General features: G+C 33.0%; 1 protein-coding gene across 7 annotated transcripts; it reads right to left on the bottom strand.

The window, feature by feature from the left end:
• Window positions 1-1,455: 1,455 nt before the first annotated feature.
• LOC109809755 (uncharacterized) lies at window positions 1,456-18,986 on the bottom strand. 7 transcript variants are annotated; one of them, XR_003805057.2, is made up of 13 exons: window positions 18,779-18,985; window positions 18,097-18,698; window positions 17,609-17,769; window positions 16,545-16,605; window positions 12,642-12,707; window positions 12,472-12,542; window positions 12,205-12,268; window positions 9,756-9,968; window positions 6,854-6,919; window positions 3,114-3,193; window positions 2,902-3,029; window positions 2,259-2,316; window positions 1,456-1,799 (listed from the first exon to the last, which is right to left on the bottom strand). XR_003805057.2 is itself a non-coding variant. In XM_020373148.3 (12 exons), the coding sequence occupies exons 1-11, from the start codon at window positions 18,927-18,929 to the stop codon at window positions 2,915-2,917; spliced, it is 1,650 nt and encodes a 549-aa protein (XP_020228737.1). In that variant the 5' UTR covers window positions 18,930-18,986; the 3' UTR covers window positions 1,456-1,799; window positions 2,902-2,914. The 7 variants fall into 7 exon arrangements, 5 of the variants coding, with proteins under 5 accessions (XP_020228737.1, XP_082916269.1, XP_020228735.1 ...); XR_003805058.2 differs by having other exon boundaries at window positions 2,906-3,029; XM_020373148.3 differs by lacking the exon at window positions 2,259-2,316 and having other exon boundaries at window positions 18,779-18,986.
• Window positions 18,987-19,219: the final 233 nt, after the last annotated feature.

Raw genomic sequence — 19,219 nt, 5'->3', positions numbered from 1 at the left:
TTTTCATGTGGTTAGATGGTTCCATAATGATCCTTGTGCTAATTGATGGATATGATTGAGTATGATGAGTAAATATGAAATTATGACATTATGATGAATGAATGTTGCAAATAGAACGATGTTAGAAAATTGTGTATATGGTAATAGGTATGTATGATTAATAACTATTTTGAGTATGACAAATCGTATGTGTGGAAAATCGTTGAATGACAAATCGTTAAGTATATGTATACATTGAATTCATAATATGAAAGAGTCTATGTGAAATGCATCATATGTACGCAAATCGATAAATTATTAATATACATTGTGCTTGTGCATATATTTGGTACCACATGCATGCGAACCGAAAGTCTATATCCATTGCATTCCATAGCATGTGTCTGAATTACTTACAATTAATGCGTTGTTGTGTTGGTAGTGATATATGAATGATTATGATAATTGATTTTTATTCTCATGTTATTGTATGATTAATGTATGAAGTGAGTTTGGTTATCTATTTTTTATTTCATACCATGAGCTAGAGTGAGAAGTTTCTCACTCCCCCTGTTTCCATGTCTTGGTTATATGAATGTTATTGCATGTAATGTTCATTGAAATCTTAATTATGTCGATGACGAGACATAATCCTTGTCTTGGAAGTGTTCTGGTAAGACTTACGACATCAAGACTTAAATTAGGAATAACATTTTTATTAATTTCTATAATAGGATTCGAGTTTAATTTTCTGTTTTTGTTTAGTAGAATTTTTTTCAAAATTTTTTATATGATACTCTTTACCTTATGTTAGAGATTTCATTTAAATTATTTATACATGAATTTAGATTAATTCTTATAAATGTGTTAAGAAATTTTAAATTTATCTATACAGGATAAAAGATATCATAACTATTATAGGTTAGTACATTATAATAACTTTACACTCATGTTACTTATAAAATCATAAGTATTATATTATAATTAAAATAATTAAATACTATTAATTTTAATTAGTTCAATTTTCAAACATGATTCGTAAAATGCATATATGTGATTGGAATCAATTAGAGTTGAATTTAATGAGTTTGAATTGAATTTATTCAATTAAGAAAAAAATTAAACCAACTTAATTGATTTAGTTTATATCATTGATCTTATTTTTTATTGAATTATCTGAACTGACAAACTCTTACTTTCCTCTTATTCCAACCATCAGCTTATGTCCTCAAATATTTTGTTATATAATTTTAGATTTAATCATTTAAATACTGTCAGTGTAAAAAAAAATTATACTAGCAATCAATCATATATTTTAATAGTGTCATGTTATTTACTTATTTAATGAACTAAAAATAAAATAAAATAATTTAAAAGATATAATTAGTTACCAGTGTAAAAAAAATTTACATTGACAGTGTATGGATGATTAACTCATAGTTTTACTAACCATTATACCATTATTATCGTCAATAATTAACAAAATGATAATTATTCTTTCATTAAATACTAAAAAAATAAAAAGACATTGGTAATAAATATTACATTTTTCCTAAACTTTCATTTTATTTCTTAATCATTGTTGTACAATTCCAGCATCGTAATCAGCTTGAAAGAAAAACCTCGACATAATTTCTGGATTTAGGAGAAACCTATGCAGCTTGTGGCCACGATGCATGGGTTCAATCTGCTGCTTCCACACGAAGAGTTATTATATGCGAAAATAGCTGCCGCGGCATTCGTTTATGCTCATCTTGACCAAGTGGCGGCAAGTTTGGTGAAGGTCTCAAATCGGAAGCCATACGAGATTTTCTCAATCTCTGATACCATAATTAAATTGTGAAGTAAAATAATTTAGGAGAAACAGAAATCTGGATATTATTGATACAAAATGATTCAGTTTACATAGGGCAGTATTTATATTACAAATACAAGTATCTTCTAAAAAAAACCTAAGAGACCAACAAACTAATAACTAACTGACAGCTGTCAAGTACTGAATTGAGGGTTTACTCATAAAAAGGAACAAGGCAAAAATCAAAAATGTAACTGAATAAGGAACCAAATTATCTAGTTCAGGAAGTTACTCCACTCCAAGCATAATGCAATGTGCCATTTTTAAATGCATTTCATCTTGGATATAAGGAATAAAAACTTCACCCAACAAAAAAATGTTAACCAAAACTCTTCAATAGAAGTTAGAGTACAAAAAATATAAACAGCATATGATAATTGCACTCAATCTTCAAAATACAATAAATTGGTCGTAGTTAACATACATGTCTCTCCACGAAATCAGTGGAAAATTTGCCTCACTTTGTCATTTTCAAAGTTAACCTGAATACATAACAATAGTTACTTTCACACAAATCATTCTTCTCAACCCAAATATGTAATGTGAAAAATTAAAATAGAAAAAAAGAAAAAAAAGAAAAGAACAAAAAGCAGAAAAAAGAGCAAATAAGATTATTGTATATAGGTTGTTGAATATTGATTAGAATATTAAAAATTGCTTTTTGTAATTAACCGAATAGGAAATGTCATTACAGGGTATGAGCAAAAAAGACCCCGAAACCAGGGTAATGAATATAAACTTGCAATACCGTCTCCTTAATGTATTGGTTTGGGCCCATGTACCCGTCAAATATATCCAAGTATAGCAGCTTCCGAAACCCACCAAATGAACTCCCAATATATTCCTCACTTTCTACCACTCTACATACTGAGTTTTACAGCGCTAAAATCTCTCCTAAGCTCTACAAATGCCATAACACTACAGTAAAGATAATGAACTAAATCCATTTTTCTGATTGCCAAATAAGTAATATCTCAGTATTCACCGAGGATCAACATAGCGACCAATATTTAATTATGTGATATTAGTCTCAACCAAAATAAAGGGGGATTGCTCAAACATTTTACCTACTTTCATGCTCTACTTGTAGCCTACTTGTACCATCAAATGGCGATAATAACGTCCACGTATTATTCTGTGCCACACAAAATGAATCAAGTCGCGGAAATTCAGCTGCATCTGCTGCTGTACAAGCCTGCAATCAAATATCAATATGCAAAAGTATTTTAATCATGTCCAGTTTATTATCTGCACATTGAAACTAAAGAAAATTACTTACCATCTCACTAGACACCTCTGAATCCCCTTAGATATGGGACGAAGGAACGGTGGATCCCTTTGAGTGTAAAGCAACCCCACCTTCAAAACACCACAAAGAGGAGAAAAAAGATATGAAATTTACCCATACAATGTATCTAAGAACATGGTGTAATAAATTTTACAAATATATTTTAAGGAATTCAAGGCCTTCATACTATTGAGTATTAATAGGAAACCCCACCTTCTGGGAAAAATGCATTTGTAATTGTTGCTTCTGTTGATTAAGGAAATCACATTGTGTTGCTTCTCTAATTTTCTTAAGTGTCATATGTATGTATAACTCATTGAGCTGATCCCATCTAAGGAATAGGTTAGGTTGTTATTGTTGATTTTCAGTGGTAAAAGTGACAAAGATCAATGAAGACCTTCAAGAAGAAAAGGAAGACAACAAGGACGGACCCCTTAATTGGGTTAAGAAGACCCAAGAAGAGAATAGCTAAATGGGAGGAGCCTATGGTTGGGCTAGAAGAATCTATAAGAAGAGTAAAGAGACCTAAGGAGCATGTTGCACTACTGAAGACATCAAGAAAAGTAACAAAATATTTATAACAAAATTTCAAAGTAACTGGGCAAGGACCCCATTACATCAAACTGGCCCAGTGTTGGCTTTAACAAACTTTCAGCAAGAATTTGTGACTGAAAGTGATGCTTCTGATCAGGGCATAGGTGCTATTCTTACTCAAGACGGCAAACCTCTAGCTTATATCAGCAAGGCATTGGGAGAGAGGAACTTGGACAAAATCTTCCTAAGAGAAAGAATTAATGGTTGTGGCTTTGGAAATTCAGCATTGACGACCATATTTGTTGGGGGAGGAAATTTATAATTCAAATGAATCAAAAAAGTTCAAGGCAATTACTACTACAGAGAGTAACTACCATGGATCAACAAAATTGCTAAGTTGTTGGGATATAAGTTTGATATTGAATATAAACCGGGAGTAGAAGTAGAAAACAGAGGGGCAGATGCATTGTCAAAGATGTATGGGGAAGCTAAATTGCACATATTGGTTTATTACCCGAATTGGGAAAGGATTCAGGAAACTATGGAAGTTTATCAAGATGAGAAGCTGCGTCTATATCAGATTTGAAACAGGATAAGGAAACCAAGTCAGGGTTCATCTACAAGAGGGGCACGCTGTTTTATGTGGGGAGGTTGGTGCTGTCCTCTAACTCTGATTGGATACCCAAAATGCTTAAGGAATTCCACAAGACTCCCCAGGAGGCCATTCAGGGTACTGTAGAACTTATAGGAGGTGGCGGAAAATCTGTTCTGGTTTGGAATGAATAGTAGTGTCCAACAGTCTGTGATGGGTTGTTACACATGCCAGAGACAAAGATACCTAGCTGCAGCGCCTGATGAGTTGCTACAGCCATTCAATATTCCTGAACAGATATAGGAGGAGATATCTATGGCCTTCATCACAGGTCTTCCAAAGTCTAAGGGTTATGAAGCCATTTTAGTGGTGGTGGACAGGCTGTCCAAATATAGTCACTTCATTACCCTTAACATCCGTATTCAGCACGGGTGTTGGCTGAGAATTTTGCCAAAGATGTGGTGATTTTACATGGTGTTCCAGCCTCCATAATCAGTAACAGGGACCTCATTTTTGTTAGTTTATTTGGTAAGGAATTGTTTAAGCTCAGGCGCATCTCTAAAAATGAGAGTGGCCTATCACGCGCAAATGGATAGCCAAACGGAGGCGGTGAACTGATGTTTGGAGAAATTTCTGAGGTGTTCTGTGGCTAACCAGCCCAAACTTTGGGCTAAGTATTGGTACAGTACCAATTTTTATACATAGACTAGAATGACACCATTTGAAGTTGTCTATGGTAGAAAGCCATCAGTAGGTTTCAACCTGGAGAGATCAGAGTTGAAGCTATCACTCAATTAAAATATCAGTTGCAAAGTGCTCAAAATCGGATGAAGACCCAAGCAGATAGAAAGAGGAATGATAGCCAGTTGAAGCTGGAGAATGGGTTTTCCTAAAGCTAAGGTCCCATGGCAGTTAACTGTAGGAACCAAAATTAATCCTAAGTTAGCTCCCCGTTAACATTGGCCTTTCAAAGTGTTAGCTCGTGTAGGAGCAGTAGCATACAGGTTGCAATTGCCGGAGGCATCCAAGATACACTCAGTTTTTCATGTGTCACTATTAAAGAAGGCTGTGGGCGATTATAACATGGAGGAGACTCTTCCTGTGGTGTTGACCAGTGATGATGCTGTTAGTGAGGAGGCCAAAGTTGTGTTGGCCCCAATAATGATCAAGAAAGTTGGAGAATCTATTAACCGAGTTCTAATTCAAGGGAAGGGACAAGGAATGGAAGAAACGACTTGGGAAGAAGAGCTCAATATAAAAAGTCAATTCTCACAACCAAGACTTGAGAACAAGTCTCCTTTCGAAGAAGTGGGTATTGATAAGACTGGTGGTGTAAGCCTAGACTTAAAGGGAAGGCCCAAGACTAGGAGTGTATGCTAGGAGGAACCAGGGTGTGAAAAGAGGTGGCAACGGGAGTAACCGAATTGCCAAATGTGTGAGCCAGGTATTGGCATATATAAAGAATGTTTAGGAGAGACTCCGCTCTAGTAGTAGGATTGATCTCCTTTCATATTTACTTTATTTCTGTTACTGAATAATACAAACATTCCCTTACTTGCACTGTGGATTTAAATCATAAAAAATTGTAAGATTTGAAAATAATTTGAGTTTATAAGATTTGAAAGGACTCCATAATTATTTAGCAAACATTCAAAGTTACAAGTGAAATGAAAAAATAACAAAAAAATGATAAGGCTTTTTGTTTTGATAAAGAAATGCAAAATTAATACAAATTTAATAACTAATCTTTTAATTTCTGCTTGCCAAATGAATACGAAGTTTCACTTTCAATGGAGGATAAATAACCACCACAAAAGAAACATGTTGAATTTACGGCAGACATAAATTTTGGGGGAAATATAGTGAAAAAATGTTATTAAATTAAAGGCATTTGTGTAACGTCTCTGACTCTCAATATTTAAACAAAGTTGCATGAACCATTTGAATGTTGATCGATTAAAGTGAATATTAACTAAATTTTTTGCAATAATATTGTCTCACACACACATATATAACACATTAAATTTAATTGTTTTTGGTATTACATATAACTTATAACTTAAGACTAAGACTTTTTTAAGTCAATTAATCAAGCATTCTCAATGTTCTGCCTTTTTACAAAATTGAAGTAATTTCACGTACTAATTGTGTGGACAGCCCAAACATAGAGATAAAAGAGTGAGAAACTATATAGAGAAGAAAGAAAAAAAGAACATTTCAAAAATGAAATTATTTAATTTTTAAAATGTTATTTATATGCATGGATCTGATATCCATTTATAAAATCATATTTTTAATGGATGGATTGAATGGTTTTCTTTCTTAAATGGATGAGATAGATTGAATTTTTTAAATGAGTTTTTTATGCTTTATGCTTCTATAGTTATTCTGTATGGTGTTTCAATTTTCAATTGAAATTTTAGCCATAATTAACAGCCACCCTTTCACAAAAACAAGAAATAAATAGACTCAAGGAAGCAACCAATTTAAAAAAATAAACGTTACAATCATCTGCAACATCTCAACTTCAAGTTGAATGACCTAAAATATAAAAATTGACAAGGAATATCGTAAAAAGCCAATGGCATTTCTGAAATTAACATACCTGTAATAATGCAGCAGTAGATGGATCATCAAAGATTTCTTCACTATAATCAGTTCGGTAATTGACCTGCTTGAAGATAATGATCAGCATTATTAAATAGATTCAAGCTGAAGCACAAATTTGCACTGTCAATAAATAAACGAAACAACAATACCTTTTAGTACCATAAATATCCAACTATCATACGAGATACTACTTGCATAAAGAGAGATGCTGATGAATACCAGAAATACTAGTAGCAATTAAACGGGAAAAAACAACTCAGTAATGAGTATTAAGTGTATTATTTTTGAAATGGAAACATTACAGAGGAAAAAGTATTCCTACTGCCTGGAGCAAAGCTCCTTCACAGAACAAATGCTCTCTGCCCAATACTTAACTCAATGATTCTCCGAGATGCTTTCTCTCACTACTCACCACCCATAAAAGAAGTCCCCTACACCATTTAATAAAGGGTCTGTTTCGGTAAACTATTCTAGAAGTACTTCTAAGAGAGAAAAATAGAAAGGAAAAATGATAGACTTCAACCGAAACCTCCTATTACTAAGGTATATAGGAGGCGCCACAAAAGGGAAAATAATGATAATAGTTAGCCAAACAGAACTGAGTTATCTGTTTTATCATTATTTATTTTAAAGCTTTGGTTTATCTATTTTAAATAATTTATCTATTTTTTAGGTTTATCTTTTAATAGTTTGTTTTGATTAGTTATCTATTTTCAGTTATTAGATTTAGTTTAAATAGAGGATATTGTACCTCTATTGGGATCACGATTGGGAAGAATTAGGTTTTGGGTAGCTGGCTATTGGTGTCCAGTTGTAATTCGTCTCAAGAAGCAATATTACGATTAATAAAGTTTCGGCATTCTGTTGTTATTAAATCTGAATTTCATATTCGGTTGGTACCAGTTCTATCAAAAAATGAAATAAATTTCTGCATAATTTATAGAAACTCTCATATTAGCTTCTCCAAAATCTTATTTTTAACTAATGCATCAGCTAGTTTTAGTATATGAGTCTATTTAGATATAGTCTAGAAAAGCTTTTGTAAGTATTTTCACTGAAAATAGCTCTGAAAAGTTTTTAGGCTTGCATCCAAACAAGCTCTATGAAGAAACTTATTTTGATTTTCCTTCATATTTTTCTCTCCTAAAAGTGTTTCTTGAGAAGTTAATCCAAACAAGCTCATAAATGCATGAGTAAAGAAAAAGAGAGGGAGAACTTTTGTGTATATTCTGAAATGGTTGAAAGTTAATTACAATTTGACCTGAATGATAGTGAACCAATTTATATGATTCTGACTACAGATACAGCAGTCGGTTACAATCTAACAGAATTGTTACAAAGTGTAACTGACACATTAACCTAACTCATACAAAACTCAACGATATAACATATCTGTAATATTTCCCCCACAAATACAAGGGGGTGGAGGCATTGGTTGGAATCTATCAACAATTCTTAGTTTATCTCATAATAGTTGAATCATGTTTTACTTATTTTCCTTTTTACTGAAATAATTTAAACAAGTTAATAATGACACTTCCTTCAGACTTTAATATCAAAGAATATGGAAATAATTTCCCATTTCATTAGTAGTTATCCACTCATACAAGAACATTCAACTAGGAGCTAAACATAAGTTAATCAATATCAATATGTTTGAGAAAGCTGTGAAAATTATAATATTTCAATAATCGATTATATGTATAATCAATTATTATTGTAATTGATTATAATCGAAATGAAATTTTGTTTGGATAAATTTGATGAAAAGAAATTGTGATATTTAATTTCGTTTGGGTGCAAAAAAAATCAGCTTTTATGTAGTAAATTTGTTTTAAGAGAAAAAAAAAAACTTTTGAAAAATAATCATAAGCTTCAAATTTTTAGATTCATAAAAGTAGCTAACTTTAAAAGAAAAAAAAAAGTAGCTTACTTTAAGCTGTTGTCTCACAATTTATTTCACAAACAGCTTTTTTTCTACTAAAAAAACAACTGGATGTTGGGAAATAAGTTTTCCCAAACATACTAACAGTAGTACAAACAGTAATCTGAGAAAAGGAGATCCTAAGAATAAATACGTCTTCTCATCACTTCCTTGAATTTAAACAAGACAATAATTGTCAGAAATCAATCCCAAAATTGTAAAAGAATCACAGCATCTCATTAATTGGAAGGATTGCAGTCAATTACTTTATTCTTTATTTCAATCATGTAATTTTGGGATTCCTAATCAATTTTAGGAATATCCTATTTATTATTTCCTTTTTCTCTTTATGTCTTTCTACATAATGTATTCATGTTTTTGACAACAAGACAGGAAATATTTTCTTTACACTATGGTAATAATAACTATAATAGTTAAGCTGCTTGACCCCTTTCACATAAAAGTTTTCGGCCTATTTTTAGGCTTTCTTTTTTTTTTCTATTGTTTACAGACCACATGTATCCTTCGTGAAAGTCAATCCTGTTCGAGCTAGGCAGAACTACTATACACGACAATTCTCTCCCTCTGAGTATTTATAACAATTGCAAATCTGAGTATTTATAACAATTGCAAACCTAGGACTCAAACTCAAGACAATTAGTTAAACTAGAACAATCTCATACCAATTGATCCACGTGCTCTTTGATAGCCTACTTTTAGGTATACAAAAACCCATTTTCACATTTACTACTCATAACAAGTAGGATAGTAAAGCTTAAAAACCTCCTTTTAACAAACAAAAATAAAAAGTAGGGACATTATCCTATAATTTTGCATTTGATATCCATGCATTGTGTTTGTATTTGCATTAGCTTATATATTTATATGATTTTCCTCCTATATCTTTCATTTTTCAACAGAACTGTAGTTGCATAAGAACAAAATATAAGTTAAGAAAGATAAGCAAGTTTACCCCAAATTCAGTATTGGCCAAAGACTGCACAAAATCCATTAACTGAAGCTTTGCCCATTCCATGTGCAACTTAGGATCATCAATTTTTGGTGGATGCCTCCAAGGTGCACCAAAACGTAATTTGTCTTTTGAAACCTTTCCCTTGTATACATCATTTGCAAATTTTTGCAAGATCTCCAATGCTCTATCCAAAGCAGGGTTCACAACAGTAATCTAAATGATGTTGAATAATACATGTCATTACTCACGTGAAGAAGTGAGAAGACTAGAGAAAATTAATTTAAATTAACCAACAAAAAGTAAAAATAAAAAATAAAACACATCATCCTTAGATTTTGAAAATTCACTATCTGTAAATTCCACCTCCAACAGAAAAACAGTAAAGTTTTACGAACCTTTTTATGTTTTTTATTTTAATGTATAAGATTTTTCCTAATTTCAAGTTTGTAATATTAGAAATTATAAAATCAACTAGCTCCTGGAGGGCATTGTTCATAATTTACCACAATCTAATGAAGACATTTGAAATGTTTTTAAACTTCAAATAGAACTACATGTAAGTCGACCAAAAACCAAAATCATACATGTGTCGTGTGATTTTCTATTTAGAATGTTGGATAATGATCTGAAAAATAAAAATCAAGCTAAATACTATATGTAATTCTTTCTGTTCTCCTATATCCGTCTAGTTGGACCACCTGCGATCTTATTTTATTTACCTTCATAAATACTCATTGGATTAGAGTAAATAGAGAGGAGAGAAACAAGAGAAAGACAAAATAAGGATAAAAGTAAAAGTCAAATGGAGTCGATAAGATGTTTTTATATTAATGCTTGAATAGAAATAACAATGAAATGAGAAGAAATTTCTCTTCCCTAGTTTGAATGAGCGAGTGGAAAAGTAAATCATGTATAAAGTTTTATAATGATTTAAAAAACTAAATTTAACTCAAAAAAATTAAACTCTACTATTTTTCAACATTAAATTATTTATTTTAATAATTTTTAACATATTAAAGAAAATATAGTGCAACAATAATTCCCTCAAATTTCAATAAAAATTAGGGGTAATTTTTTTTTACATGTGGAACTCACTAAAAAAAGTATTTCCTTCCTGTTTCTCCTCTTAATCAAACAGCCAAAAATTGGCAATTTCACCCTATCTGACTTCTCTCCATTTCCTTTCTTGTTTAAACTCAAATATAAGAAAACCACTAGGGTCGAACCCTATTGTTGCTATTATAATTCCGGATTAAAAAAACACTCAAATATAAGGTAAAAGAGGTTATATGTATATAAAACCCCTTTGTTTTTTAGCAGTTTGTTTATATCCTTTATTAGCGACTTCATCCCTTTCAATTTGAAAAATATATAAAAATGAAAATTCAGTTTTTTATTTTCTGTTTTTATACGAGTCAAAGTGACAAAGGAAATAATATCTTTTACATATCCACCCATTTTGTCAACTTTTCTTGATATGGTGGAAACTAAATTTATCTCTTCATGGGAGAAAAAGTTTCATGGTATTGCATAGTGCAATTGTGGATAAAATAATGCAATTTACAAGATATATCATGCATTTGGATGAGCTTTTCTTGAATAATCCCAAAATTGCATAATATAAAGAAATCTATTTCGCAGGTTAAAAAGAAAAGTCATTCGTACCATTTTTCATACAAACTTTTTAGGCTGTTTACAATCAAAAGTGATTTATTCTCCAGTTTCTAGATATGAAGCACCAACTCCTACATATACACAATGCAGACACCAAGATACCTCAAATATATATATATATATATATATATATAAAAGGAAGGATCAAATTACACCAATATAACTTTGATCAACTATTACTACATTCTATAACTTTCAATTCGATGACTTTTTCTCAAAAATCATTGTTATAAATTGAAAGTTCCTTTTACCTAGATCATATACATAACATTTTATAATGATCTAAAATTATTTGATACTTCATTCATATATCTATCAAAATTGATGTAGTATATAATTTTCAAAAAATGCTAAAATATTAATAATTTGATTACTTTCTTATCATTATCCAATTTTGACAAAATTTGAAATAAATATTTAAGGTAATATAAAGTTATACTTCAACTGTTGGATCGAAAAAATTCACCTTTTATATAAAATTATTCCTGGTGTCATAGTTGGAAATGTTGTATCAAGGTAATTTGATTCATCCCCTATATATATAATCAACCGACAAAAATCTAAATTGAGAATTAATGTTTATATATGTCAACTATTAAAAACAAAGTAGCCAACCTAGTTAAGTCCTATGAAAATGAGCTTCACAAAAAGAAAATGCTATGAGCCTTGTGTGTTTGTGCTTTATATTTACCCAAGCAAACAATCTATTCCCACCAACAAATTAATAGGGTCTGGACTGAAAGATAATATATTTCATTCCTAATTTTGAACTTACTTGCAAATATGCTATATATGCATCTACAATGTCATCGAAGGTACAAGCCTTGTCTTCTGTTGGTCTAGAATCAAACAAAAGCATGAGCTAGTAAGGCATACAGTTCCAGTGATGTGTAACAAGTAGCAAAAGTACAGCAGTAAGAGAACCTGTGATAATATAGAACACCTCCACATAATGCTCAAAAGAGTGTTATTGCTTACACTACATTTTTCATAAGCATATAATAAAATAATTTAAAAAAACTCTTACTTCTGGTAATAGTACCTTTGTTTAAGTGCATAAAGTTCAAATAGATGACGAGGGTTTGGCCCAAGTATCTCATCAATTACTTTCCACTGCAATTTAAGAAATATTAGTTAAAATTATCAATGATTTCCATGAACTAAAATAAAAACAAGAATTTAAAAATCTTGAAGATTATGAAAAACCCATACTTCTGACTGACTAAAATAGTCAGTGACCATGTGCATCTTGGCTTCTTGTGGGGTCCATCCAAAGGTCTGCCAGGCAAAAGTCGTTGAATTAATAACATAACTAATTACAAAATAACAAATGAAAATGGCCTTAGACACTCATGTACATTGTCCAGTTGCATACAAGCAACTGTAAGGACAACATCTCAAAAATCATCTTGTCTTGATAACCAAATTCTAGGTGGAAGCACAGTAATAAGTTACAACCATCACCAAGTCTTTTCCCCGCTAGGTGGGATCAGCTACATGAATAATTTGATGCCATAATATCCTCTTGTGAATTGTGTCTAAAGACAAGTCATCGACCACTAAATCCTTAATTATTTCTTTTATAGCATTCTCAATCTTCTCCTACCTATTTTATTAAGCTACTCTCCATTTTATCTACACTCCCTACTAGGACTTCTATAGGTCTTCTAAACTCTGGCCATAACCACATAAGGAAAGATTCTACTATTTCTTTCTACAATAGGTGCTACCACAACTTTCTCTCTAATAAATTCACTCCCAACCTTGTCTTATCTAGTATGTCCACTCATTGAGCACAACATTATCATCTTTTTCATATTGAACTTATTCTTGTGTTAGTTTTTTACCACCCAATACTCAATTCCATACATCCCAACTCTATGATTAGCCATCATCATTGATGGATTTCCATGCACCTATAAAAGCAAAATATAAACAATAAAACTGTTCGAACTATGACTTGCCACACATATTTAGATATATGTTGCATATAGCTGAAAGGTTCTACCAGACTTGAGGGGAAAAAATGATAGAAAATATAGAGCTGAGAAACTTAGTATTATTATTCAGTGTGTTCTTGATGAAGAACAGAAAAAGAATACAGGTTAAAATGTGTTTGAGAGCACCTTTCTCTCCCAAGACTGAGTCAAATTCTAACTGCCCAACTAACTGACCGTTATTTCCTATTTATAGGCACTTCTGCTTACAATTATGTTCTAATTCCCTCCTTTCCTTTATTAGCCCCCCTAAAATAGACCCTGTTTACTACTGATGTGTAGCAATCTATGAAGTACAAATACTTCAATTTGCTTCACGTATCCAAATCCGATACGATACTTTTGGATACTTCACCGATACATGTCTAACCTTTAAAAATATTATGAAAATTTTATTCAATTCCGATACTCTCAGATACTTCACCGATACTTATTGGTGATACAGATCGAAAAAGTATTCAAATTTTTGAAAAATTAGGAAATATCTATTACAGCTAAATAAGATATATAAACATGTTTAATATAGAAACATAGAATTGGTCCTTGATGAACTGTAAATGAAAATTGTCTTCTACATAGACAATTTTAAGAAAGAAATGAAATTGATAATATTATTTCTATTTGTAAATAATAAAAAGTAATTTATGATGAAATGATTTATAATTTATTTATTTTTAGTAATGTACAATAAATATGTTTTTAATTTGGATTTGCAAAATAGCAATTATACATTTAATGTTTATGAATTTTGATCAAAATTACAAGTACACAATTATTATATTGTATGAATATTGATACATATGATGACACGTATCTTACAAGTATCATATCCTAAATATTTTAAAATAATCGTATCGTCGTATCGTATACATGTCGTATCCGATACGCGTATCGTATCGGTGCATCATAGGTAGCATTACTCCCTCCCCTCTCCCCCAAAAAAAAAAACTTTCACCTCAAGGGGAAACAAGGGAAAAGTCTTTTGCATCTTATCAAAAGATTCCCAGGAGTTCTCGCAGTCTGGAAGTCTCGCCACTTACCCAAAACCTCTGCAAAACCTTCAGTGTTATTGCGAAGTGCTAGTATGTCATCAATCTGGGGTTGCATCTCATTAGAGTAAAGTTTTACTCTTTACTTGTATGTACAGCAGTAGTGTAGAACCTTACATTTTCTGTTTTATTATTTTCTGTTGTATTACTTATTCAGTTAGTATTTTAGTCATATTCAATATTTCCAGAATTTCAGTTATAGGCCCAACAGCTGTTATAGCCCAACAACTTCTGTTAGAAGTTTTTGCCTCTATATATAAACTACATGTACTCTCTATTCAGTGGGTTGATTACATATTTTACAGTTCAGAAATATTCTCTATCTCTCTCTCTTGACTTCACTATATATCTCTATTATGGTATCATAGAGCTCATCAATCCTTCCCTTCTTTATCCCTTCAATCCCTCAACACCTCACTCATAGCTGATTCTTCTCCACTGCCTCCTCCACTTTTCAATGTTGAACCCATCAATACAGTTCATCCAAAGAAACCGACTCCATCTCTCACCTTCTCCCACACCATCTCTAAAAACACCAAGAACTATCTTATTTGATGCTAGCAGGTTGAACCAGTGATCAAGGGCCAGACTTCATCATTTTCTAGTCAACCCACAGATACCTCAGAAGTTTCTTTCCATTACTAATCGTGATGCTAGTCAAGTTTGTGAATCTTACCTTCCCTGGGAACAGCAAGATCAATTCTTGCTGTCTTGGTTACAATCTTCCATGTCAAAAGACATGCTTACTCATGTTATAGGCTACAAGACATCCTTTAAACTTTGGGATAAAATACATTCCTATTGATGCCCTCACAGCTATTGCCTATTGGTGACTCTATTTCCTCAAAAGAACATTTTGATATCATTCTTGAGGGCTTACGCAAAGAATATGAATCAACCATGTCTCTCATCATCGGTCACTTTGAATTGTTGTCCATTGATGAAGTGGAAACCCTGCTTCTGGCACACAAATCTCACCTTGAAAAATTCAAGGTTGCATCCATTAATGTTGTTGAAGCCTCCTCCGGATCCATTTCTTCCATGTCACACCCTCAAGCAAACCTTGTCCATTAAGAACCCAGATATCAGTTTGCCTAGCATTGCAGTGGTCAAACTGGCTCTCATGATACATTAATTTTCCAACCAAACACTACTACATCTTACCCATTATTGCACTATCCTAGTTTGAATCCATGGAATTACCTACAGGTTTACAAGTTGCCTTACCTATCTCCTTGAGCAAATTTTGACATGTTTTTGTTCAGGTATGAAAGTGCCTTTCTTGATGTGAAACACTTCAATTTCTAGTAAATATTTCAGCCTCCCAAAAGTTGTAATCTCAAACTCCTTAACTATTGTTGACTCCATACTTTTTTCTCCTTAAAATCATCACCAATAATAATAATAATAATAATAATAAAAGGTTTAAATATGTTCTTAGTCTACGTAAAATTAGCGAGTTTTGATTTTGGTCCATATTAAAAAATTATTTGTTTTCTATCTCTCTAGAAATTGATATAATTGTTTTTGTTTTTGGTCCTTGAAAGTATTTTTCTTTAGTTTCCATCCCTTTAAAATTCACTATTTTTAGCCCCTAACATTCATTTTAAAGTAGATAAATAACATTTGTTTCAACAATCTATAAAAAAATAAAAATAAAAAAATAAAGATGTTACACTCTAACATAGTAGCATAAATAGTTGTGAGTGTCACTTGGAATAGTCACTTAACCTTATGGGCACTGACATAAATTCACAGATTGTGTTTTCCTTTCAACTTTCCTAGCCCAAGTGCCCTAACCTCAGAAGGTAAAGTGTGTTTTACCTTGTTACTAGTCACATTTGGTATTTCACATGGAAAGGGAGATAGACATTCTAAACAAAATAGCTGTAGACTAATCCTTCATTTTCTATTCCATGCTTAATTCAAAAGAGGACAGCTAACAAGAGCATGTCAGTTCATGTATCTTGACCCCAATTCATACATAAGATCACAGGATGTATTAGTGTGCATAGGTGTGTCAAGAGAGAGAGATACTGAAGGAGGAAGATGATAGTTATTCAAAGTACCTCACGTGAGATAAATATCTCCGTATATCCAAACTCCAAGAAAGCTTCATATGAATAGTAACTGAGGCAAATAACAAGGTATTGAAATTTGTAGAAAGGATAGAAAAGTAAAATAACTGTACGTTGGAATTTGTAAAAAGGAAAGAGAGGGAAACACCATATGTTCAATTTGCATAATTATTACATAAGAATGAAAGAAGAATACATGAAGAGGGGAGGATATAAGAACTAGTAAAATAGATGGAACTCTGAAAAACCAAAAGCTCTAGGAAATCAGACCACAAAAAGCATGAACCAGTTATGTTGGATGCATACAACATGGAAGACAACCGAGACCCAAGGCCATAAAAAGTATTTACTTCTTGAGTATAAAGGCAAATGTTTGAATTACTGCAGTAAAACAATCATAATTGACTACGTCTACTTGTAATCATCATAAAATATGGTTGCTGCAAAAGTAATGAATTGATACAGAAAAATACAAGAAATGATACTACTTATTCCAGTCCTGGCATCTAGTAGTCGTCTTTCAATCATTTGATACAAATAGTTTTTCCATGTTATTATTATATAATCAGGAGTCAATATAGTTATGAAAAGAATTGCAGTGCCTTCTATGCAAAATAAGTAATTAAGTAAAATGTTGACAGCAACAGGATTATATACTTTACAAGCTTCAAATATTTCAATAGCAAGCACTTAAGTTTAATGTTTTCCCACAATTCTAATGGAGTAAAAATAATGATATACTCAACCATACATCTACAGCCCATGTTACAATCCCTGACCTCTCTTGCCAAAGGAACAAATCAAAACACAACAACAACAACCAAGCGTTTTTCCCATTAAATTATGTTGGCTAGATGGATCAAATGACACCAAAGAACAAATGCATAAATAAATTCCTTATTATTTTATTGGGAAACAAATTAGCTTAATAAGCATAAAATTAAGCAATAATGGCTAAAAAAAATTGAATTGAAATCCAGTGACAGTTTAACTTAAGAAATTTGCACGTAAATTATGACAATGTTAGGAAATGAAGTTTAACTTAAGATAATCACCTATCAGATGTCACCAGGAAAACAGGCAGACACTGCTCATTTGCGCCCAAAGCAATAATTCTCCATATCAGACTATCATGATATAGGGGTCCACTGACTGATAACTCGTCATTTACAGTGGCATGCTTTAGAACTTCAATATTGTTAATAACCAGCTTTGGCTGCAGTTACATGAATACATCATCAATTTGAACTTCACAAGTCACAACACACTACAAACAACGCAATCCAACATGACTTGATAAAATAAGCATCCAATCTTTCAAAAGAAACTCATTTCCGGATTGATACTTCCATGAAGTGCATCTTTATATTCAACAATTAGACAATTATGGTCCACAACTGCAATTGCAACCACAATATCACGGTTCCAGAGGTCTAGGCAAATGCAATTGAGGCTACATCAGCCAGAATTGCCAGCAATGAAATCCATGAGTGTAATTTAAAACCTTGATTAAGTCAGGTAATTTAGGAATTAGGACACGCACCTGAAAATGGTCAATTTCAGCAGCTTGTGAAAGCAACTCCAGCAACAAGCAAGGCCAATCAGTGGAAGAATGAGTCAAAGTCCTTGAGAAGACGCCGGTGCGATTCATGTTCGCAATGGCATTGACCCTCCACCCTTGCTGAACCTCGATCACCTTCTTTGCGAGCTTCAGCGCCGCAACGGATTCGCTCAAGTAAGAAGCCTCCTCAACGGACAAGCGATTCCTCTCCTCCTCCCCGAATCCCAAAATCCGGGCAGCCTCGGCGGCGGCGCACTGGCCGGACACCGAGAACACGGCGCGGTCCCACAGCGCGGCCGGGGAGGCGCGGGAGTTGGCGGCGTGCAGGAGGCGGCGGAGGGCGGCGGAGAGGCCGTGCCACTTGTTGAGAGTGGCGAATATCTGTTGGGAGGTGATGGTGCCGGCGCGGATGCCCTTCTCGGCCATGGACTCCAGGCATTGCTCGAGGGCTTGGCGGCATTCGGAGAGGGGCGGCGGAGGGCAGGTGGACCACGAGGCCCACGGGCCGTGGTGGGCTTTGATGGGTTGGGCGAAGTCCACGTAGCCGGTGAGGTGAGGGCCTTGGTTCCAGTCGGGGAGTAAGCCTGCACGTAAGAAGAAGAGAGGAATGTTGAATTGAATGGGCTTTGGGCTTTAGAGAGAGAGTTTAGAGAGAGAAAAGTACGGCGGAGAATGAGGGTGGTTTTTCCGACGCCTCTGGGGCCGTGAAGGAGGAGGGTTTGATGGACGCGGTGGTGGTGCGCGTGGTTGTTGAGGACGGTTTCTAGGAGGGGTCTCGGAACGATTCTCCATGCTTTCTTTGCTGCCATTTTCATCAGAGCAGGGCTTTGCCTCTCATGGGTTGATGATCATATATACATCTACAGAAGAGGGTTTTGGCATGCCAGTAATACATACCATGTATATTATTAATCACATAAATTTAATCATTATTAAACATTTTTTTATATTATTCATGGTAACTTATAATTATATTTATATTTATTTATTTATTATCAATCTAAAACGTATATATTCCTTCTTCACAAAAATAATATATTATATATTTGTTACATTGTAATTATATAATTAGTTAATTAGACTTATAATAAATCATGTTATTAGA

Source organism: Cajanus cajan, chromosome 1, assembly GCF_000230855.2.
Source record: "Cajanus cajan strain Asha chromosome 1, NIPB_CcT2T_4, whole genome shotgun sequence".
In the NCBI taxonomy this organism is placed as follows: Eukaryota; Viridiplantae; Streptophyta; class Magnoliopsida; order Fabales; family Fabaceae; genus Cajanus; species Cajanus cajan.
Note: the sequence above shows the minus strand (reverse complement) of the source record. Positions and strands in the feature narration are given on the sequence as shown.